At 37.3% G+C, this 25,193-nt stretch overlaps 1 protein-coding gene across 1 annotated transcript in view; it reads left to right on the top strand.

The window, feature by feature from the left end:
- The first annotated feature begins 1,706 nt into the window (after positions 1-1,706).
- LOC139731507 (uncharacterized) overlaps positions 1,707-25,193 on the top strand; it is an 82,016-nt gene continuing 58,529 nt past the window's right edge. The window contains exons 1-4 of the mRNA XM_071642390.1: positions 1,707-1,803; positions 9,761-10,075; positions 13,274-13,561; positions 20,826-20,963. Coding sequence (XP_071498491.1) covers positions 1,707-1,803; positions 9,761-10,075; positions 13,274-13,561; positions 20,826-20,963 — 838 coding nt within the window. The remainder of the gene's footprint in view (positions 1,804-9,760; positions 10,076-13,273; positions 13,562-20,825; positions 20,964-25,193) is intronic.

Here is a 25,193-nt window from a genome sequence, read left to right as displayed (position 1 = left end):
AGATCGTTACAAATTTTGTGTCAAAAGATGGGTAATTGCTGATTCGCACATTTTCGCACACATGTAAGACCTTGCCTAATGGCAAGATATATCTGTTCTCTACAATTACCGTCCCTTTTTGCTCTGGAATAAGCTGCATGGATAAAAGTGAAATATTGAGATTACAAATGACAATCATTCTGCCGAGATGTTAGCTTTCTTTTTAAAACTGCCTGCTTCTCATAAGCGAAATTGTTTGAGGAATGATTTCCTAACATACACGAAAATTGCACATTCACTGTAAATATTCATTGCGATCTGATTATAACATAAAGATTTCAACACCAAGGACTAATTATTGTAAGCGAATGATTTCTTATAGAGGGAGCTTTCACTTTCATGTGATTCCTTTTAATGCAAAAAAGGCAATAACTTTTAATATATTCCAAAGGTATATTAAAGAGCACATTCATTCGTCAATGGGTCTTACTGGCTAATCGATTTGAATTGTGTTTTATATTCATTAGATTATATGTGTTACAGAGTAAAAAGGTAACAGAGTTTTATAAAGTACACGGCGTATAAAAGGTGACAGATTATAGACAGATAACAGATTATAGACAGGTATAATGCTATATGCAGTGTTTGAGCTTAATTAAAATTGATTATGCAGGGGTTTTATGTTAGGAGGGGGGGGGGGGAGGGCGTTTTTGATTTGTTGGTGTGTAATTGTATAATAAGTAGTTTTATGCAGTAAATGATTTGTAAATGTAACTGGACCCTCCTGAAAAACAGTAAGCCATGATGGCAATATTTACTGAGTGAGGCTTATCCAGCCGCTTTCAACATTGTATTATTTTGATATTTGTATATGTTTGACTAATTGTGACGGGAATAAATAAACAACAAGCAACACTTTACTTGATTTTTGTCAGTTATTTTCTTCTGTGCATATAGTTTTAGATTTCTCGAATCTCCGTCTTGTTCTTCTCTCGGCTTGCTGGCGCTGACGATCATGGGATCAAAGCAGTGAAGCATGCTAAAAATGTCTTTGTGGCGCTTTTGAGATGTACGAGTGCATGAATTAATTAACGATGCGATGAATATCCATGTGTATTAGGTCCATGGTTCAATTCACGACGCAGAGAGCTACTTTTGATGCACCGATCATGGGGGCGCCATTTTATTTCTTTATTGGTTGCGACCTAGCGTAATCTAAAGCTACTTTTCAGGACGACGCAGGGAGAGGGAAGAACGTCCAGCGTACTCGTCTCTAACGTCCCCCCCCCCCCCCCCTCCGCAAATCTAAAGCTCTATGATGATGTGAAGTTGACAAGTCACGTGACTCTTTTTTTCTCGCTTCCTCATTTTTGGGCGGAAAAAAAAAGTAAAGGAAGAAATTTTTATTATATTCTGTAAGTTTCGGCGTAGGGTAATATGTATAGTTCCTGTTGATTTGTTCATCATTGATTCTGAGTTAGAGTGCCATATACCAAAGCTTCGGACGTCAGTCTATTTGCAAATGTGCATTCTACATTCAAGCTGAAATATTTGTACCGTTTTGCCGTACCTCTTGGTAAAATTATATCAGTATCATGTCCACTTATAGGAGAACAGGATTTTAAGACAAAAAACATTAGATTTCTGATGCACCACTGGCACACTCTGACAAAAACCCTTGTCAGACTGGAAGAACTTCAAATTCTTGCTTCATAATTTGAGCAGCAATGTCGCATGGAAACATCCTAGACTTCCCTGTCAAGGCTTTGGCATCACCCGCGATAGTTGCGACGGTTGCAGTCCTGTGTGTATCTTTGGTACAAGGTAAGAAGATCAACCCTATTGGTGTTGCTCAAATCTGTGGTCAATCCTTATGGTGTTAAAACCCTGAAGTGTGCGTGGTTGTGCTGGTATAGCCGTGGTGAAAGATCAATGCTGGTAATGACAATAGTGAAAGAATAACGACATGATTATGAATTATTGTTTGGTGATCGAATGATTTTGATGTTGATAAAGAAAGATAGTAATGGTGAAAATGACAGTATAAATGAAAGAAATTATCGAAGATACTCAGTGTAGTAATTAACAAATCATAGTAGGGGAATTAGTAGTCTTCATGAACATAAAATTATGGTGATGTTGCTTTTGATAAAAAAAAGAAATAAAAAAATGAAATTAATGATGTTAATTGTGATAAAAAAATGATGAGTGCTGATGATGTTATTGGTGATTGCGATCTTCTTCTTTGCATGTCACAATATGCCTGGCATTAGATCATTAGATCTATCAATACAATTAATAATACGATCACTTACATAATAACAGTCAGATCAGAGAGGTGAAACTTGTACGTGGGGGGGGGGGGGGGGCACTGACCCCTTGTTATCCGATGTTGAGTGATAAGGAATACCCCCAGGGCTCAAGTGAGTGCCCACTTTTTTTCCTTCCACCTCCCTGGCCAGATGCAGTAACCGCATGCTCAATGTCATCTCATACAGACTGGATGTCCGAAATATGATACTTGATGCTCACCTGAATGATTCTCGATGTACTGATGATTAATTATCGATGAATATTCCACTCAATGTGCACAGGTAATCCAACATAGTCAAGCGAGTAGAGTTGACCAGATCTTCAACATGTTCAATTTAGCACTGCCCATAAGCACGTAAATAAAATGGAGTAACGTATACACAAAATGTAAGCGGGTCAACTCTCCACAGGGGCAGTGTGTCTTCCAGGCCTTATCTCCACAAAATGTATAACAGGTCAGCAGGAAATGTAGGACTAATTAGCAGGTAGCATCTTAATTTGTGAACTTTTTAACTTGCGATATTCAGGTGAGCGTTAGACACCGCGGGAAAGGTTGTCTAAGTTTGAACAGAAATACTGTCCCAACCACATCACCTTTGCCAAGTTTTTCAGACATCTTTGTTAAACACGGTGTGATTGTGATCGCGTCTGAAGCGAGATAGGCGTACACGCAGTTGCGATTTCCAGGCAGACTGACTTTCAAAGTGATGTGCTTTTGTGTTTATGTGGCGCGGTGAATTGGATTGACACTTGGATAGTTTGCCTGTTTAATGTCTACATTTTGATGAAAGTTTGGACCTTTTATTGAGCGCGGTATTGTTTCGAATGATACTAGTAATGACCTTCTCATCGAGGCAGAGATTGCACTGGCCACTCTTTCTTAGGGTTAAGTTGACTATTTTTTTTTTGTCTCACGTTAACGTGAAATTTGCATGTTCTTTCAGGCTGCAGATGTACTTTAAGAGCTGGGTCTCATTTTTTTCCCTTGCTTGATTAAACATAATTTAACATGTTTCCTCGTCTGACGGTTGCCTTATACACAAAAGCCGTTTTTATGCATCTTTCTCTCAGCGGGCATTGATTTTTTGATTTTTTGGGGGTCTTTTTCCGTATAAGATAGATATATGAGTATCTGAATATAAGAGCGACCCAAATCCATGGAAGGTCGTTTCGAGTAAACTTAACAAAATTTCATATCTTTTTTATTTGTCCAATGATATTCTATTTAATTGTGATGGGAAGGTAACATTGTACAAATAAATGAGTACATAAATTATTTTCACAATTAAAATTTGCATTAATTGTGGAGAGGTAATTTTGTGTGATGGACTTGGGTCGTTCTTTGAATCATGAAAATGGACTTGGGTCGTTCTTTGACTCACATACAGGATAGGCTGCTATATTAATTGTATGGTAAAAGCAATAGATAAGACAGTTTTGATACTTTTTCCAGCTTTTAGTCCGTATGGCAAATGGCCTACAAATATGTAGTTGTCCACCATAGTATAATGTCCCTCATCACTTTACTAATTCATCATTTGCGTGTATCTGTGTGTGTGCACGTCTGTGTGTATATTATATGGAGCTTCGATGTGTATGTAAATGCGTGGAAATGTCTTCCATCTGTCTCTTATAACTAAGGAACTGCTAGAGGTACCCAGCTGAAACTTTGCACATGGATAAATAAGTGGATAAAGCTGCCCCCATCAACTCATGCTTGCACATACAGTTGTACCTAAGGTCAAGGGTCAAAGGTTATTGCTCAAGTTTAAATTGCAAAATGTCACAATTTTCCATGTGTCTCTGCAGTATATACGGGAAAGTATATCTTCATGAAGTTATGATACACATATATTACTAGACATCAATTCTCTGAATCTGTGTGGCCATTTGTTCAAAGGTAAGGTAAAAATGCTGTCATTTCACTACTCTCTCCATCTTCTAAATTAGTTTGATTGCTTGATTTCTACCAAATTTCTCCACATGATTTCCCAATAATATTGTGCTATTCAAATGACAGGAACTTGGTTCTTTGGCAATTTTTGTACCTTTCCCGCACTGCTCTAAAGACTTTTGCTCATATTTTGCGTCCATTCCTTCGTTTTTTCCCAACCTTACTCCTCACGACTGTCTAGCAAGTCATGTTCATTTTGTGGTACATACATGAATAGGCCTGCAGATCAACAAGGAGAGACGAGAGAGGGCGCTTTATTATGAATGCAAAAATTACCCAAGTCTGAACTTGGGTCATTCTTACATTCATATAAAATTCCACTCATTGATTTAAGGCACTTCCGGGGTGATTGGGGTCTATCATTTATACACAAGATGAGTCCATGCATAAGCTACAATTTCTCATGTCAAACTGAATTTGGCCAAAAATTGGACTTGGGTCGTTCTTATATTCAGGTCTTCATATATATAAGTGAGCTACAGCTGCATGAAAAACATGGATGTAGTCATGAAATCCCACAACCAAAGAGTTACTAGTATCTGTCAATTCAAGTTACATGACAAGGAACCAAAGCCCAAATGAAACCAAAAAGACCAATGCCCGCTGAGAGGAAGATGCATGGAAACGGCTCTTTTGTGTATAGGGCAACCGCCATACATTTGTATACGCAGGACTTATGTACATACGTGTATACATGAATATATATATATTGTACTTTTTTCTATGTGCATTTGATTGACTTTTTTTTTTTGACAAAGGACCACAAAACATTTGTAGTGCGAAATATCGCAACCACATGGCCGAAGGATTGATTTAGGATTCCATTCATATTGCACAATTCAAAATGTCACAATCACACAGGTGTCACATGGTATGATGGCCAAAGGAATAGACTCATGCACGACACGTCAACGATCCTTTGGGTAATATTAATCACTTCTGTTTTGAGTTCTTTATTTCATATGACATTATATTTCTATTCTCGTAAGAATTTCTCTCATACATACATAATTTATTGATATTTGTATAGTGACATGATTTTCTACAACTGTTTTTTTTCTTGAGTGCTATTATTCATAATTGATCATAATCATCAGCTCAATCGACAATGTTTACAGGGCCATTTTTAAAAACAATAACCAGAATCAATAGTGTAAATCGTCAAATAGACGGTGACATAGTACACTCTCAGATCACAGAGATGTAACTGAAATGGATAATCAGTATGGGCAGAAGTCTTTCAAGTTAATTTTCCCATGGTTGTGAAAGTAAATTTAGCCTTGCTTTCATAATTGTATATTACATTTAGTTTGCTTTTTACTTCAATGGCATTGTGCATTGCCTCACAAAAGCAAGATGCTGGCAGAATAATTTATAGAATAGCCTCCCCCACAGGAAATGGCCTACATCTTCTGCATCTCATTAAGCACTTGTGTGTGTGTGTGTGTGTGTGTGTGTGTGTGTGTGTGTGTGTGTGTGTGTGTGTATCTGTCTGTCTCATGCTACTTGACATGCGCTATGTGTTTTAATACCTATTTCTGACTATTCCGAAACCAATTTGGTATGTCGGAGAAATGTGTTGTTTTCTCTATCTCAACACCAGAAAGCGATGATGAGTATTATTTCAACCAATGTGATCGTTGGCCAGAAGAGAATTTGCTGTTGAACTGAGTACCTAGATTTTGTTTTCAGATGTGGATGGTAAACCTAGCGTCGCACCTTTTCTTTCTTTTTTCTTTTTTTTCCCTCTGATATCCGTTGTTTCTTGATATTTTTGAAATACATTCGTTTCCATTTCGTGCGACCTTACGTTGCACTTTTGGTGAGGGTTTGCAAGAAGAAACTGAAACTGTGAAAATTGGGCCCCAATCTGGCTACCCCCCTCCATTGGGGTCATCCGATGAGACCGACACCTACGAGTCATACGGTCCACGAGACCGACATCAAAAATAGGTCCATGAGTCATACAGCCCATGAGTTATACGGCTCACGAGTCATACAGCCCATGAGTTCGATACTACACACAAAAGGCTCACGAGACCGACACTAAGCAAAGAAAGCCCACGAGACCGACACTACACAATAAGGGCTCACGAGACCGACAGTACGCAAAAGAGGTTAACGAGACCAACACTAGGCAAGAAAGCCCACGAGACCGACACTAGGCAAAGAAGGCTCACGAGACCAACACTAGGCAAAGAAAGCTCACGAGACCGACGCTTGGCAAAGAAGGCTCACAAGACCAACACTAGGCAAAGAAAGCTCACGAGACCGACGCTTGGCAAAGAAGGCTCACAAGACCGACAGGATGAACAGCGCCATATACATGTCAATTACAAATATGTACCTGTACAGGGTGTTCCATTAAAGGGAAAATTACATACTGGCGGGTGCAATTTCGTCACGCTATCGAGCGAGAGATTGTAACTAATTGAACAGCACCATCTACATATCAACGACATTAAGTATGTATTTCTATACACGTGTGGCTTTTAGGGGGCAGTTCTGTCACTCTACTGGGAGCGACATTGTTACCAATAATCTTTTTTTTTCTTTTTAATAATATTGTCCTCTTCATGGGACCCCCCTCAAAAATAGTATGAAAAAATGATAAAGGACAAGAACGATGTATGGTTTAATCTTAGATGCCATCGTGCTATTCTTAATAGGCTTTCCTAATTTCTAGCTAGACGGTGGACAGGATCTAAGATTTTTCGCCCTCTTCTTTCTCGCTTTACAAGTTAAGTAGCCCATATAAGATATCCTATCCGCCTGCTTATGTCCGCCTGCTTAGAGTAATACAGTTGTGATTTCTCTGTAGCTATAATGTATGAAATTCAAAGGATGAAACGTTTTATATTGCGGCGATTTGTGGCTTGTCTTTGTAAAAAATATTCTCAAAACGATACCTTTTTCGTGAAATAGAATATTTGTTCTCAGGGATACATTTTCTTTTTCCGAATTCTTAACGCTACCATAATAGACGATTACATTATTTTCTGTGAATTTATACTATTAAAATCAACACCTTCGCAGATGACTACCCCCCGCTCATATCATGTAAAGCAGGTGTTCACTGCAACATTGACCATTTTGTGAATAATTTTCTTGTAGTGAACTTCATTTCATTCCTGGGTATTTTTCTAGTTGGTTGATCTGAATGTCTACATCATTTTACTATTATTATTAATGATTTTTTAGTAGGTGTATACCGGTATGGGCTTTGCGGAAAGGGAAACGAAGGTGTTTTGGCATTTTCGAAATCAATGTTGAAACATCTTATGCACTTTTAATGAATTTTGTTCATTTTTCTTCACAAACACTCACATACGCAAACACAATCAAAGATTTTGAACCGTCCAGGGGGTGAAGGAGGTCATTTGGGGGTCATCCCACGAGACCGACACCCACGAGTCATACGGTCCACGAGACCGACATCAAAAATAGGTCCATGAGTCATACAGCCCATGAGTTATACGGCTCAAGAGTAATACAGCCCATGAGTTATACGGCTCACGAGTCTTACAGCCCATGAGTTCGACACTACGCACAAAAGGCTCACGAGACCGACACTAAGCAAAGAAAGTCCACGAGACCGACACTACACAATAAAGGATCACAGACCGACAGTACGCAAAAGAGGCTAACGAGATCGACACTAGGCAAAGAAGGGTCACGAGACCGACACTAGGCAAAGAAGGCTCACGAGACCGACAGGATGAACAGCGCTACCTACATGTCAATAACCTGTACAAGGTGTTCCATGAAGGGGAAAATTACATAATGGCGGGTGCAATTTCGTCACGCTATCGAGCGAGAGATTGTAACTATTTGAACAGCACCATCTACATATCAACGACATTAAGTAACTATAATTATATGTATTTCTACACGTGTGGCTTTTAGAGGGCAGTTCTTTCACGCTGCGGGGAGCGACATTGTTACCAATAATCTTTTTTTTTTCTTTTTAATAATATTGTCCTCTTCATGGGACCCCCCTCAAAAATAGTATGAAAAAATAATAAAGGACAAGAACGATGTATGGTTTAATCTTAGATGCCATCGTGCTATTCTTAATAGGCTTTCCTAATTTCTAGCTAGACGGTGGACAGGATGTAGGTTTTTTTTTTTCTAGATATCCTATATCCTCCTGCTTCTGATGACCCGCTTGTTTAGAGTTCAGTTTGTATTTTTTTTCTGTAACTATATTATACAGGAACATGACATTTCAAAGGATGAAAACGTTTTTTATTGCAGCGATTTACCACGATTTGTGGCTTGTATTTGTAAAATTATTCTCCTCAAAATGGTACATTTTTCATGAAATAGAATAGCCGTTTTCATGGATGCATCTTCTTTTTCCGAATCCTTAAAGCTACCCTAGTAGACGATTATACCATTTTCTGTAAATTTGTACTTTTAAAATCAGCACCTTTGCAGATGACTACTCCCCTTCCATATCATGTAAAGCAAGTATGCACTGCAACATTGACCATTTTGTGAAATATTTTCTTGTGAACCTCATTTCACACCTGGGTATTATCCTAGTTGGTTGACATGAATATCCACATCATTTTATTTATTTTTTCCTAAGCAGGTGTATACCGGTATGTATTTCGCGGAAAGGGAAACGAGGGTGTTTTGGCATTTGCGAAATTAATTTTGAAACATCTCATGCACTTTTACTGATTTTTTTTTTTTTCACAAACGCTCAAATGCGCAAACACAATTAAAAATCTTGAACAGTTCAGGGGGTGAGGGAGGGCAGTTGACGGGGTAATCCCCTAGCAACTCTCCTTTTCCATCTCTCATATCTTCCTTCTGCCATTATATGGACACCCTATACAATTAATTGGTCTATAGGCGGCGCTGTTCATCCTGTTGGTCTCGTGGGCCTTCTTTGCCTAGTGTCGGTCTCGTGAGCCTGTTTTGCCTAGTGTCGGTCTCGTGAGCCTTTTAAGCGTAGTGCCGGTCTTGTGAGCTTTGTTTGCATAGTGTGGGTCTCCTGAGCCTTTTGTGCGCAGTGTCGAAATCGTGGGCTGTATGACTCGGGGGCTGTATGACTTTTGGGCTGTATGACTCGTGGGTGTCGGTCTCGTGACGTGCACCCCTTCCATTCCCCCAATTTAGCACTAAGGATGACACCCCGGATCTGCCATGAACAAACTTGAAACGTCGCTAATCAATGTTCTTATTTACAGCTGTATAATCATGCAGTACTAGAGAAGGTTTTCAAAGATTCCTTATAATTAGGTGGATCGAGGGGGTGCCGTGTACCAATTTGAACAAAATGAAATCTTATTTCCCCTGGGGACGTTACCTGCCAGGTTTAGAGAAAATCCGTCAAGGTGTTGTTAAGAAGAAACTGAAATTATGAAATGCTTATGCATGACGTGCGACGCACGATGACGGACGCCGGACAATGAATAATTGCAAACGCCTACTTGAGCCTTTGGTTCAGGTGAACTAAAAACCTAAACCCGAACTGATTTGAGTGTATTTTCCCCCATACAGCTCAGTCACCTTTCATATCAACAACCAGCCGATCCTTCACGAGTGCAGAGAGTGGAAATTCGTTCTTTGCCTGTTTTCGAAGTGCACCAGACCTTGATGCCACCGTTGCCACTGGTCGCTATGTCTACACGATGAATGGTCTACAGAGTAACCCCGATCCTCCTGCTGCACGTTCTGTTAATGACCCTACGACAGAGTATTATAACACACTACTCTCAGATACCACTAATCACAGGGCATATGGTGCATTTTATTGTTCAGCCACCAAAGATGGACAGTCCACGGTGGTGCCGACAATATTTCTGAGGTCTAATGGTAAGTGTAAAGAAGTCATCATATTCTCTCACATTGACAAAGGATTCAGCTGATATTACAATACATACAACAATAAACAACAACTTTGTGAAGCGGACTGTACTCATATTTTACAGACAGGTATGGCTGTTAGTATTCGTTTAAGACGGGCAAGATTTATTGTATAAAAATCAAAGAAAAAAAAAACAACAGCCCGAAACATGATTGAGAAGAAAATGCAATCCATCAACATTAGTTGACGTCACAGTCAGATAAATGAAATATATTTTATATCTTCACCCGGAAAGTATAATAAAGAGTTGGGAAAGAGAGAGAGAGAGAGAGAGAGAGAGAGAGAGAGAGGGAGAGAGAATCGATGTTTTCATTTGCTATCTAGCATTGCTACAGCTCATATGTCATGATTACTTCAACTTGCTTGATACTTCGTAGGTTTTTGTTACCACGTAAGTACAGGAATGATCAAGGGAAAACTTCAGATTTTCAGACTTTTGCATTTGAAAATCCATAATCAGTTACGCTGGGTACACGGTTACAGAATTTATAGCGATTGGGATAAGTAATGACAATAATTTCAAAATTTGTAACAAATCACAGTGAACAAGGATGATGACATAGCAGCTTCATTTTAGGAATGTAGGATTGGGTGCTCAAGAAAGCAGAACAAAAGAAGAAAGCATACATGAAGTCTACACAGGATGACAGGTGAAGTTGTTAAGCAAGTGGTATTGTAATGGAATCACATTGCTAAATTACTGGAATATGTGAGTCTTCTACAGACCAATTCGGTTTGGGTACTGGTTTCATGGTAATTCATAACTCGGGGGCTTCAAGTATGCCTAACAAAAGATAATTTATGCACTGACATTTATGCATAACCAACTGACAGTGCTTTCGTTCTTCTTTGGAAGCCTCCCAGTTATGGCCGACATAAGTTACAGTGCTCTGAAATCGGATTCATCTATAGTATGTCCTCATCCTTGTTCAGTGTGAGGGTAATTTGTTTTCGGTTTTTCAGAGTATTGGTTTATCTGCCCAAGGACCACAATAACTTTCACAAATCTATGCACAGCAATATTGATTTATGTACTTCATGATATGAAGTATATCGGCTGGAATTCCCCTTTAAGGAAAGATGTTGCATCCAGTTGACATTCTGTCTTGTTTACCTAGGTCTTTATTATCACAATTCAGTGGAATTATATATATATATATACATATATATATATATATATACACACATATATATGTATGTATATATATATATATATATATATATATATATATATAATACAATATATAGTAGGATGGAAGGCGTTGCTTTATTAGTGACATAGCTGGACAGTCTGTTTCGGCCGAACCCTCGTCAGCAACTAAATCAGTTTCTTGTTAAAGTACAGTGTAAGACATATGTCTTACACTGTCAGCACTGTCAGCCATATTGCAGTTCACACTCTACGTACGAATATATATATATATATATATATATATATATATATATATATAATAACTTATATATACATATATGTATATATACATACAAATGAGTACCTGAATATAAGAACGACCCAAGTCCATTAGAGAAAATTTAGGAAAAATAGAAATGAATAAATAACTTCTTACTGCTTTTAGTGTTTTCAGTTATTGGGATGTTATTCATACAAATTTGAATCTAAAACAGTCACCTGAATGATTATCTGTATTTGCATGACTTCGTAAATGAATTACAAAGACGATAGCCAAATTTGGACTTGGGTCGTTCTTATATTCAGGTACTCAAATATCAGTTTTGAGAAAATTCCTCTCAGCCACAACCAGTCAGAGTGGAAGGTTAACAAAATTTGGCTAAAAATTGCATTTCAGTTTCAACTCCAATTATCAGTAACTTTAGCTAACAAGAATCTACATGTGTCGCTTTTTAGTAAATCGCCCCATCTCCATCCCTTAGATTATTCTGCACTAAATGTTTTACTCTTTCAATTCTTACCTATAGTACAGTGTACCCTTCTTTTTGGTAGTACTTATGGCAGTATGTATGTTTGGATCTCTTTCCTTTCATTCATGTTGTATGTATGTGCTATTGATTATGTTTGAAATGGAGTAAAAGTAAACGAACTTTCGCTTTAACGTAAATTGCATGGGAATCTATAATACAATTAGAAGGGAAGAGTGAATATAGATAGGTAGACAAGAAATTAATTGCAGGTCGTTTGAACGGATAGAATCAAAACTATGATTTGCATAAACATGTTTATCGTCCTAGACATAGTTCATCGTTGATGGTCTCTGTACAATGGTTAAAATTCAGTGTTCACCCCAAAGTTACGATATATAGAAATGGGCCTATGGTTATACAGTGACTTACTACATAACTTATGGACATTTCTATCGTAAGTATATATAGAAATAAATGCACTAGACACCTAAATATGGCAAGGATGTTAATGGTCAAGGCCAAAGGTCATCCAGCCGAATACTCTTATTCGTTGAAATGGATACAAATAAATCCATGCAGTTCCTTTGTACAGAGAGGTTAACAGTTTAACCGTTAACGTCAATGGTCAACTGAAGTTAAATGAACTTAATCAAAGTATTGTTAATGAAAGGCCTTTTACAACCATGAGGAAATTGAATTGATATTACCTGTCCTCCTTAGACTCTATCTGTTACTCTTTCCACGCAGATTATTCTCTTTTCTTTGTCTCTCTCTTTCTGCTTTTTAAGAGAGCTGCCTCGTGTTTGTTTGTTTGTATGTATTTTGTGTGTGTGTGTACGTTCTTCTTTTTCCCCTTTTTGAATAAAAGTACAAATTATATGCAACTTATATTGCGCCAAATCCACTCTGTAAAGTGCTCACGGCGCAAATTGTCTTAGTTTCATTAGTCCAGTTCAGTAATTAATTATTGTCCACAAGGAGACTGCATTTCCAACCATTTCTGTTTCAATTCAGTATTCAGAAAGGGTACAGTATTTATTGTCAATTCACAGTATTTTTCTTTGTTACAACATCTTAATGATTTTTTGCTTGTATGTGAATGTAAATGTTTTGTGCTGTTTTTGAAATGAAATTAAATAAAATGAAATGAAAAGAAATGAAATGCGTGACAGTGCAGACATCCCAGTTGACTACATGGTGAAGTAGAAATTCTCGAGGTCATTATAATCAATAAATTGTCAATGCGTATGCTTGAATTATTCCAGCTAGGTTTGTTCCAACAGAAGGCAGATTTACAAAGACTGTGAATGCCGGAGATGTGAATGTGATAGTGGACTTCTCACCAGTGGGGCCTATCAGTGATGAAAAGGAGAGAAATTGGAGACATAATGGAACGTACGATATCGATGACGTCCTCTCAAAATACACTGGAGCATCATCGAGTTATACCATTGCGGGAGAAGTCACACCAGCAAATGGAGGGGTGTATGAACTCCATCTGGCAGGCGAGAGAGTTTCGGCTCGAGCTGGCTTGTTGCGACTCATTGTGAGAGGTAGGGTGATCATAGCTGCAATACCTGATTGCATAAGCATCGGCTGATCAACCCCTTCGCTTATAAGTTAGAGAACCAACAAATTGAGACCATATTATCATACAATATTAGCACAGGAGTGGGTGTAAGAGGAAGCACGTACATACAAAACAATGTAAAACGTAGAATATGAGATGTGAAAAAAAATTTCGCGGTTCAATTTTCAAGAGTGTTATGGAGAGTACAGTAGCGTTGCTGAAAAAGCAAATAGCGTAATGAAAGTGGGGAACGTGCTGGAAAGCGTCGTAAGAGCAGCCTGCATTCCTCATTCATGTCATTAATATTGGGCGGAAGTCGGCCTTTGATCAGGATAGAGCGCCACAGCAACGGGACATCACCATTGTCTATATATTTTACATCCCTGATGCCGCTATTACAAACTTGTAAATGTATGTAGGGCTGCTCTGCTTGGTGTAGTACAGCCCCCGTTCCACTATCACGACCTGGAAGCCTATGTATCCCGATCAATCGGATTGGGGATGAATTAAAAAACAACAACATAGAAGCATAGGTTCAAATCGAAAGCATCCAACGAGTGAAATCGGGTGTTTTTTAGATCGGCAAGAAATAAGATTTTGAACATGCTCAAAAACTTCTTGCCGATCATCCTAATCAGATTCTCTCCACTTTCAATAGTAAGGCGATCGGGAAGACGCAATGACAACTTAATTAAGCGCTCCATCCAAAATTGAAATGGAGGCCGATTCTTACAACGCTCTCAGCACGTTGCGTTAAGCTCTCATTATACGCTGTCTCCTTGTCAGCTATACGCTACATGACTTATTTGCTCACGAATCCCGCTCTCGCCGCGTAAAACGGATGCAGGCGATATGGGACCAAACATGTTGCCCAAAAAGAGGTCCAAGAGAGGCAAACGCTACTTGGGAGGATGAAGAAACCAAAGCAGATATCCAACGAAGCCACAAAATATAGAGACTATCCAACGTATGAATTAACTGACGAAAAAGCCTATTTTTCGATCAAATGAAATAAATTTTATCAACAAAAAGAAGACATAGTGGGCTTTTTGCAAAAACAAGGATATCAAGAAAATCCTTGACAATTCAAAGTCTGTCAAAGACATTTGACATATCCGTTTAAGAAAAAAAAGTTCTGTTACATTCACCTGCAACAGATATGGCCGTCTTTTGTTGGGATTGGCAGTCATTAATCGGGATATTTCTAACACATCGGTCAGTTTTCTGCTCTCAGGACACAGCGTGACTACATCGCAGAGGAAGCTTAGAGCGTAAATACAGCGTGTGACTTAACTAACAGTGAAATTTCATATCAGTTTCTAACTGGTATGACTGGCGTTGTTCTAAAATGCTCATTCTACACAGGCATGTTGGTTCGACAGTGGCATCTGATTGAAGAAATTCAATCATCTAACCCAAACCGTGATTTGATCGCCTTGATTTGATTTGATTTGATTTGATTTGAGTTGATTTATTTCTGCTTAATTCCGCTACATCAGATAGGATCATGTACATGTCATTTATGACAAACAGTATATCGACACATAGTTTTTAGTACAATTATACAAGACAAATACAAACATACTAGCTTATGGAACTTATACAGAAGGGTCTCCAAAATAAGCCGAGGCTTGACGGTATGGAGACTATATGCTTACCTACTCTGAATAGAATGGGGAATAGAGAAAGAGAGAAATAGGGAAGGGTAGGGGGAAAAGGGAAAGTTACAGAGTGTATGGGTACCACTCCAACTACTTTACAATAATAGTAATGATGATAAATACTATATGATAGTGATATTAAAGTTAACACGTTCAGTTGCCTTTGCCGGAGTAATGACCGAACATGCACTATGAAAATAATAATGTGTGAATACAAAATATCTTATACATATTGTTATCTGACATTGTATAAAATATATCGTGCTTGTTTTATGTACGCAGTAATGGTAAGGCACATCGTACAGATACATGCTCATATAATATACATGATGTACCTATCCTATACATACTCATATTCATAATATGGATAGATAAATAAATCGATATATGTATGCACACATCCATGCATTATGTATCACGTACATATTCATATACATTTGATTATAATACAATAAAGGAATCAGAATGTTATCCTGGGGAATACTGCTTAAGGAGGTGAAGTTTTACAGCCTTCTTAAATGAATACATAGTGGTCTTGTTTTTAATTTCGATGGGAAGGGAATTCCAAGTGTCAGGGCCGGAGTGTCTGATAGAATGATGCGCGAGTGCGGTTTTGGGGTTAAATAAATGTACATTTGTGGATTGTCTGGTTGGATAAGAGTGAATCTCTGAATTTGACCGAAATATTATGTTGAATATTGGAGGCAAGAGGTTTGACTTGAGACAAAAGATAAATACAGCTTTTTGGAGTAAATTTATATCATTTATCTTAAGGGATTTAAGCTGGAAAAACAATGGGTCGGTGTGATCTCGAGAGCGTGTTCGACTGCACACTCGTATTGCTCTTTTCTGTAGGAGAAGTATACGGTCTGTGTTACATTTGTGGGTTGCCCAGATAATGTTGCAATACGATATATATGGTAAGATTAAGGCATTATACAGGGTAAACAATACACGAGTTGGTAAAAAATACTGAAGCTTAGTTAACAGGCCAACGTTTCGGGATATAGGCAAAATGATGTGTTTTACATGATCATCCCATTTTAGGTTTTCATTTATATACACACCAAGAAATTTATTAAATATTTTCCTTTCAAGAGATATACCATCAATATACAATTCATATTCTGGTAGATCAGCTTTTTTACATTTAAAATGAATAAAATTAGTTTTGCTTAAATTAAGCGCCAGTATATTACTTTTAAACCATGTAGATAATTTCGGTAATTCATTGTTCAAAGTAGCAACTAGGTGGTTTAGGTCAGCATGTGAGTAAAACACATTTGTATCATCGGCAAATAATATATACTGTAACATAGATGATGCGTTTGAAATATCATTAATGTAAATTAAAAACAATAACGGCCCTAAGATCGAACCCTGGGGAACTCCACATGTTACAGGTAGTGTATTGGAGGATACTGAATCAAAGGAAACAAATTGTTTTCTACATAACAAATAGTTTTCAAACCATGTAAGTGCAGTACCCCGAACCCCGTAATGTCGTAGCTTAATATTTTGTGGTCAAGAGTATCGAATGCCTTGCTCAGATCCATAAATATACCAATTACATGTTTGCGATCTGCCAAGGCACTCGATACTCTATCAAATAACTGCATTAGCGCGTGATCAGTAGAATGATTGGTTCGGGAACCGAATTGATCAGGATTGAAGAAATCATTCTGACACAAAAATCCATACAACCTATTATACACAATTCTCTCGAGATTTTGGAGAAACTAAAGAGAATAGAAATGGGACGGTAATTAGTTACACACGTGGGATCATCTTTTTTATAAATCGGTATTACTTTAGCAATTTTGAAGGAACTTGGAAAAATACCAGAAGAAAAAGATAGATTAAAGATATGGACTAAGGGAGACAAAATACTACCTATAATCTGCTTAAGTAAATTGGTGCTGATTTCATCATGACTGACACCGGAATAACTATTTTTAAAACCACAAACAATTCTTAATATTTCAATAAAATCAGTTTGGTTTAAAAATAAGGATGAATCTATTGATTGTGGCAGAAAATCTGCGAAATCACAATTACTCTTATCGATTTTAGAGCCCTGTTGTGGACCAATATGCACAAAATATTCATTAAACATATTACTTATATCTACCGGATTACTTACAGTATTGCCATCTTTATAAAATACTTGAGAATCAGATGATGATTTACTCTTATTGAGAATTTCATTGATTATTTTCCATATAATTGAACTTTTACCTTGAGCATTATCTATCTTTTTAGAAAAATACATGTGTTTGGACTGTTTGATAATGCTTGTTAATCTATTTCGATATGTCTTGTAATTGGAAACGTTTTCAGGGCTAGCTTGATGAAGACTTATTTTATACAAAATATTTCTTTTATTTATAGAATTCAAAATTCCTCTTGTTATCCAAGGTTTTATAGGTTTATTACGTTTTCTCCCTGCCTTGGTCTTAGGTATACTAATGTTGAAATATATCTCAAATTTAGTCCAGAATAACTGATATGCTCTTTCGGTATCGTCACAGGTTAAAACATCTTCCCAATCTTCATTCTGCAAATTTTCATTTAACCTAGCTACATTTTCAGTGGTGAATTTACGAGCATAAAATGATTGTCCATTTCTACGAGGAGGAGGGGAATCAATCATTACAAAGACAGGGATATGATCTGATATTTCAGAATATACAAGACCTGAATGAATATGACAATTGTGTACATTGATAAATATATTGTCTATAAGGGTAGACGAATTACCTACAATTCTTGTAGGTTTGTCGATGACGGGGAAACAGGCGTTCGAGTATACTACACTTTTGAATTGATTGACATTGTTGTTATCCTGTTGCAGGTCTATATTGAAATCTCCCATTAAACATATAATTTTACTTTCTCTATTCAGATTATGTAATATATCATCAAAATCTTCTAAAAAACTATCAATACAATTATTAGGGGGCAATATATATTACATACAATTAAGTTTTTACTGTTGACCATGTCTATTTCTATACATAATAATTCTGCGGAATTATGAACAAATGAAAGGTCATATCTGACCTTATAGGACAGAGACTTACATACATAAAAAGCAACACCACCACCACGACCGTCCTGTCTGTCACTGCGGACAAAATGATAATTAGAAATATTATATATGTCTGGGGATCTGGCGTTTAACCAAGTTTCAGTGATTCCAACTACTGAGAAAGAAAAAGACATATTTGTCAACAGATCAGTGACATTATCAAAGTTCTTACTTAAACTCCGGGCATTACAATGCAATAAACCAAATTTGTCAGGAACATTTACAAAAGTACGATTGAATACATCCGGCAAATAATACTTACAATTTATGAATGGTTGTACATTATTATCTAAGTCAGGTATCATTGTAAAGATAGATTCTGAAGTGTTAATGGCAAAAATATAAAAGGTAGTTTTAGTACATGAGACAAATCATCAGTATACTGATGGAGTAGTATGTATATATTATAGGGAGTTTTGACAATGATAGGCAAAGAATTAAAGGAAAAATAGCAAATTCTCAATATATCAGTGCATTCGCATAATACGATCTGAGTTTAAATAATGTAAGAGACAGGGAGTATAACATAATTGATACAATTGTTAGAGTATGTGTTGGATATAGGCTGATCACAATACCATCTAAGAGTTGAACTCGTATGGCGCTCCTCCTCTGCTTCTCCATCTACCTGCGTAGAAGCGTAGCCTGACCCCGGAGTCGTACAGCTGCTGTACGGTTGCAGACCACTTGCGCTTCTCTTTGAGGTCATTGGCTGTTAGGTCATCCGTCATGTAGTAGCGCTCGTTCGCTAGTTTCTCACGCTGAGCCTTCATAATTTCGATTTTCTGGTGATAAGACAGCGTTTTGAACAGGATGTGTCGTGGACGGTCTTTCGCAGGCTTCCCGTCGCGATGCGCTCTTTCGACCCTGACGTTCATAGCGAATTTCTCCCGGACTATTTTCTCAACCAAGGCGACGCAATCCTCCTCACCATTGGCGGATTCTGGTATCCCGATGACCCGGATGTTGTTTCTCCGCGAGAAGCGTTCGCTCTTGTTGATCTCCTGTTGTTGCTTGGCAACTTCTGACCTCAGAGCGCTGACCTCCTTCTCCATTGCCTGCATTCTCTTCTCCAGTTGAGAGTACTTCGCCTCCACCTCAGTGACTCGCCGGCTCTCATAGTCAATGGCTGATCCCAGCTGGAATTCCACCTGCTTGATGTTGTCGATCAAAGAAGACACGGCTCTTTGTATAATCTTTTCAAAGTTAGCTCTCGCGGCTTTGAAGTACCGGGCAATGCCAGCAGGTGTGGTTACGTCATCCTCATTGATGAATTGGAGTTCCGATGTATCCAACTGGGCTGCTGATGTCAATGGGGCTGCTGGAGCCTTAGCAGTTTTCCGGCGAGCACCTTGGCGGAGAGCCTCGCGTGAAGCTGAGGCCGAGGCCCCGTGGTCTGTAGAAGATGGCGACCTAGGCGATTCGGGTTGCAGAGCAGCGGCGGTGTTCCCTGCCTTCTCTGGTCCAGAGTCGTCTTTCTTTGCTTTTCTCGCTAGCGGCTTCCTGATTGACTGGCTCATGATAGCAATGCGGTCGTCTTGAGAGGCCAGGATAATCAAATTTATCAGATATAATAAATAATTTGCAAGAGACTTTGCTATGTACGTCCTATTCACTACTCCGACATTGCAATTGCAGGTCAAATATGGAGATGGAGGGCGTAAATGCTACGATTTGTGATTTTATTCACAGATCGATGTGGTCGCTATGATCGCCTTCCTAGTGAGATGATGCATGGTATTGGAACAATGTGACTACTCTGAGTGCGATGTATCCGATGCTATCCGATCTATGCACGCCGTATTTTACGCTCTGAACGATCTAAATATCAAATTATCACGCTGCTCCCCAGTCCAGAAGACTCAAAATTCCCCGATGTGTCTAGAAATACCCCGATACAACTGCGATTCTCAATCATTTGTTAGCAGAACACCTCGGAGAGTCTCCTCAGCTGACGGGTCTTCTGCAGCAATTCATTTTTTACCAAAAATGTGCTGACCATTCCAAAGATTTGTCTTGTTGTCCTTGCTTTTAACTCTATTGTCAGTCTTTTTCTTGTTGTAGATGATTTTATTTATTCTTAAAAATTATACCATTCCCACTTCCCTGGTTAGCCACTCTATACTGAACAGACATGTCTTCCCACGACATGTAAGAGAACCCCCGAAATTGCCATAGGCATATCGTGTCGCTGTTAAGTTTAGAATTCCATCGAAAATTTTGACTTTCGATACATAAAAACTGATGAACTACGGCATGAAACACATCACTTACATTTATTTTTCTTCAGTTGCACAAAATACACAGCAAAAGAATCGTCCAAATCACATTATCGTTTACAGTAATAGATGGCATCACTAAAAATGGATTAGTCTTAGGTTGAATATGATACTAAGGTATAATCAAAAGATTTTCATTGCATTGAATTGACAAGTAAAACGTTTTTCAACGTGGAAACTAAGTGATAACATTGGTATGTGCTTTAACTTCAATAGATTGTCCAGCTGGTCGCCACGATGTACTCGGCCGATGCCTTCAAGCCTGTCAGTCATGCTACAATGGAGGCATCTGTCACAGTAAGACGGGAGAGTGTGTTTGTCCCCCTGGATTTATGGGAGATCAGTGTGAAAAATGTCAGTAAAGCTGCTAATATGTACTTTTTAAACAATTATTTGGCTCATTTCATCTTTCTGCTGTCGCAAATGATTTGCTTATATGAACTCATATCATGTGGTTTGGTCTGGGGTTCAAGTGATGGACAAGGATTTGGACATCGCGGTCTTGATAATTCAATCATTCATAGGATATTGCACTGTCATGTGGGTTTATGTGTATATTAGCACTATTGAATAGAATGTTTCCTAACTGTTTTTTTTTAATTCACTTATTTCGATTTTGTTATCCGATTGAGGTATGCTGTAATGGTGAATTGCAAGGGTACAATTAGAAACTTGTGACAAAAATATTTGGTATTTCGTAACTTTGTAATAGCCCATTATTAGATCACCTTGGTTATCACTGCAAAGTCATCACACTGTGGAATAATGAAATGTTCAGGACAAAATTTCTTTCTGTTTGATTAATCTTCAAGAATCATGATGGCTGCTACCATGTTTACATGCAACTTTAAGAACCTGTTACCTCCGTGACAGCATGTGTCCGTAGGATGTATTTATTGTTTTGTTTGTTGGTTCTGTATCGTTTCTGAAAGTCGACTAGGGTATATGGAGTAGCTTTAATCTGTTAGTAACCATAGAGCATTTCCGTGTGTGATAGGTATTTCAAGCTCTATTGAGATTTTACTCACAATATGCTATGCAATTATATTACAGTATATCAATACAAAGATATGATTCATAACTTCTCTGAGGATACGTTTGATTTGTTACACTAATTAAATATAAGGAGTTTGAATAAACATTTTGATAATTTAAAGTACTTATTAGAATCTGATGAAAGTCAGTCTTTATCGGTTATCGGATTAAAGTGAAACATGGTTAACTTCCAATGCAGAAAATTCTTTTGCAATTGATGGTTACGATTTATTTGTTAATAATAGGCCTGATAAGAATAGTGGGGGGGTTGCACTGTACATATCATGTTCCTTTGAAACTATTGTCCATCAAGATATTTCTAGAATGGACGATACGGTTGAATCTTTGTTTATAGAAATTCTCATCCCAAGATGTAGAAATCTTATGTTAGGCATTGTTTACAGACATCCTTACTCAAACGCTAATGATTTTTTATTTTATTATTCAGATTTGGCAAATTCACACGTTTTTCAAAATAAGGATTGTTTTTTACTCGGCGATTTCAATACTGATTTGCTGAAGTCTGAGCATGATAATATATCTAGTAATGTACTTCACACAATTTTATCCTCATCCTTTCTTCCGCTCATTTCCAAACCCACACGTATTACAGATCGTTCTGCCACCCTCATTGATCCTTTCTTCCGCTCATTTCCAAACCCACACGTTTTACAGATCGTTCTGCCACCCTCATTGATATTTTTTTTGGGTAATATTCTACCACTCCCCGATTCTTTCATAATTCTTTCAGATATGACTGATCATTTTCCAATAATGACTTATTTTACTCTTAAAACATCATCTAATATTAAACCTCTTTCATTTCCTTTGTTTAGTCGTAGAGTTTCACCCGAAAAGTTAGCTGGTTTTGATATGGCTCTCGAGAATGCTGACTGATCAGGAGTGTTTGGCAGCGATGATATCTTTACATAATTTTATGGAAATATTCAATCATCATTTAGATGATGTAATTCCAAAAAAAAAACGGATTACAAAAAAAAAAAATAATAATAATACCCAGGTTACCTTGGATCTCAAAATCAATCCTTCCTTCAATTAGTAGGAAAAATCGTTTGTATTATAAATATAAGTTGGAAAAAAGTGAGCGATCGAAGAATAGATATACATCATACAAAAATACTCTGACAATGATTTTACGTTCTGAAAAGAAAAGATATTATTTCAAGCAATTCTCGAGATATAGGTTTGATATGAAAAATACTTGGAAAGTTTTAAAACAGGCCATGAATGTTCCGAGTAAAAACTCTGACATTTACAAAATTAAAATGAATGATGAATTGATTAATGATTCTCTTCATATTGCAAATATCTTTGATTCCTATTTTTCAAAATTTGGTGAAAATTATACTCAAACTATTCTTGCCACAGAAACTCATTTTACTGAATTTTTAGGTCAGCGTAACTCTGATTCAATATTTTTTACACCAACTAATAGATTTGAAGTTATTGATATAGTTTCCTCTTTTGAGAACAAACGAAATTCTGGTTATGATGAGATAGACAATTTTATACTTTAGGGTGTTATTTCCTCGATTGCTGATCCACTTGTTCACATATTTAATTTGTCAATCCTTAACGGTGTGTTTCCCGATAAAATGAAATTGGCTAAAGTAATACCAATATTTAAGAAAGGCGATAAACTTGTAGTCAGTAATTATCACCCAATTTCATTGTTGTCCTCACTGTTTAAGGTTTAGAAAAACTTATTCATCTAAAGAGAATGATCATTTTTTTTGAAGGTACATGAAGTTTTTACGAACTCTCAGTTTGGATTTCGTGAGAAACATAGTACTTCGCATGCTCTTTTACATTTCGCTGATAGAGTAGTTCATGCCAGTGATAATCATTCTCATTTAGTTAGTCTTTTCTTGGACTTCTTCAAGGCCTTCGACACCATCAATCATGACATTTTACTTCATAAATTATCGCATTATGGAGTACGTGGGAAGACCTTGGAGTGGTTCAAGAGTTATTTAGTCGATAGAAAACAATTTGTTACAATTAAAAATAATGATTCAGTTATCAGAGAAGTTAAATGTGGCGTCCCACAGGGAAGTCTTTTAGGGCCGTTATTGTTTATTATTTATATACATGATTTTTGTCGCGTATCTGATGATCTCTCTTTTATTCATTTCGCAGATGATACAAATGTATTTTTGGCCATAATGATACTGATTTTCCGTTCACAAAATCAATATTGAATTGAATAAAGTGACAAATTGGGTCAGAGCTAATAAGTTATCACTCAACGCTCAAAAAACGAAATATATGATTTTCAGCAATACTGTTGATAGTTTAAACACAAATATAATTTTAGGTGATTCTCGTCTACAAAGAGTATCAAATATTAAATTCCTGGGGGTCATTGTAGACGATAAAATTTCCTGGAAATCACATGTTGATAATATTTATAACATAATATCGCGTAATATAGGTGTTATAAATAGATTAAAATTTCATATTCCACAAAAAATATTACTTATGTTATATTCGTCGTTAATATTGCCCCATTTGAATTATGGAGTTTTAGTTTGGGGCAACACGCATCAGAATTTACTTGAAAGTGTGTCCCTCTTGCAAAAGAAAGCCCTCGGCGTTATCTGCCATTCCCCTGTACGTCCTCATACAAACACGTTGTTTGCCTCCAACAAGCTCTTAAAAATTAAAGATCTGTTTTTGTATAATTTAGGGCAATTTATGTACAAGTATTGCAACAATTTGCTTCCATCTATTTTTGATTCTATGTTCCTCAAAAACCAATCATTTCATGAATATCCCACTAGGCGTTCAAATGAATTTCATTTACCCCTTTTACGCACGATCCTTGCTAAAAATACACTTATTTATATAGACCCAAATTATTGGAATTCTTTGAATTATGATATGGAAAACGCCCCATCCATATATTATTTCAAGAGGAGACTGAAGTCCTTTCTATTGCAATCGTATGACTCTACAGTACTGAACAAGCCATTTGGTCTTCTTTCTCACATACTGACTTACTCACCTTTGCTCCTCTTTGAAGAATAAATTGTAATCTTTTGGATGTCTGTTGCCATCTACGCCATCGCCCAAAGCGTCAAAGACTTGAATTTCTGTCTTACTCCTGTTCATATACGTCCCTTCAATTCCTTGCTTTTCTCATCTCAGGTGTTACAATATCACTTTTTTTCTCCACAACTATCATCTGTTTCTCTTGACATGCTTCTGTCGAAGATCGCTGTCTCTGTTGTGAATTTTCGTTTGCTATTTTGTCTTCTGTTTGTCAGTCTTGTCCATTCCGTTTTGTCCCGTACAGCCTTTTCTTCAGTAGTTTTTTGTTGTTGTCTAGTCTTGTTTCATGTTTGTTCGCGTCTGTTAGTCTTGTCCATCCCGTTTTGTCCCGTACAGCCTTTTCTCCAGCAGATGTTTTGTAATCTAGTCTTGTTCTATGTTTGTTCGCGTCTATGAAAGTAAGTATTTTATCTCTGAATCTAATTCTCAGTGGGGTTCCAGACTTCTTCCTCTTCTTTTTTCTTTTTTTTCCTT

This window comes from Diadema antillarum, unplaced genomic scaffold (genome assembly GCF_040938485.1).
Source record: "Diadema antillarum isolate AM-2024a unplaced genomic scaffold, OU_Dant_1.0 seq00000376_RagTag, whole genome shotgun sequence".
In the NCBI taxonomy this organism is placed as follows: domain Eukaryota; kingdom Metazoa; phylum Echinodermata; class Echinoidea; order Diadematoida; family Diadematidae; genus Diadema; species Diadema antillarum.
Note: the sequence above shows the minus strand (reverse complement) of the source record. Positions and strands in the feature narration are given on the sequence as shown.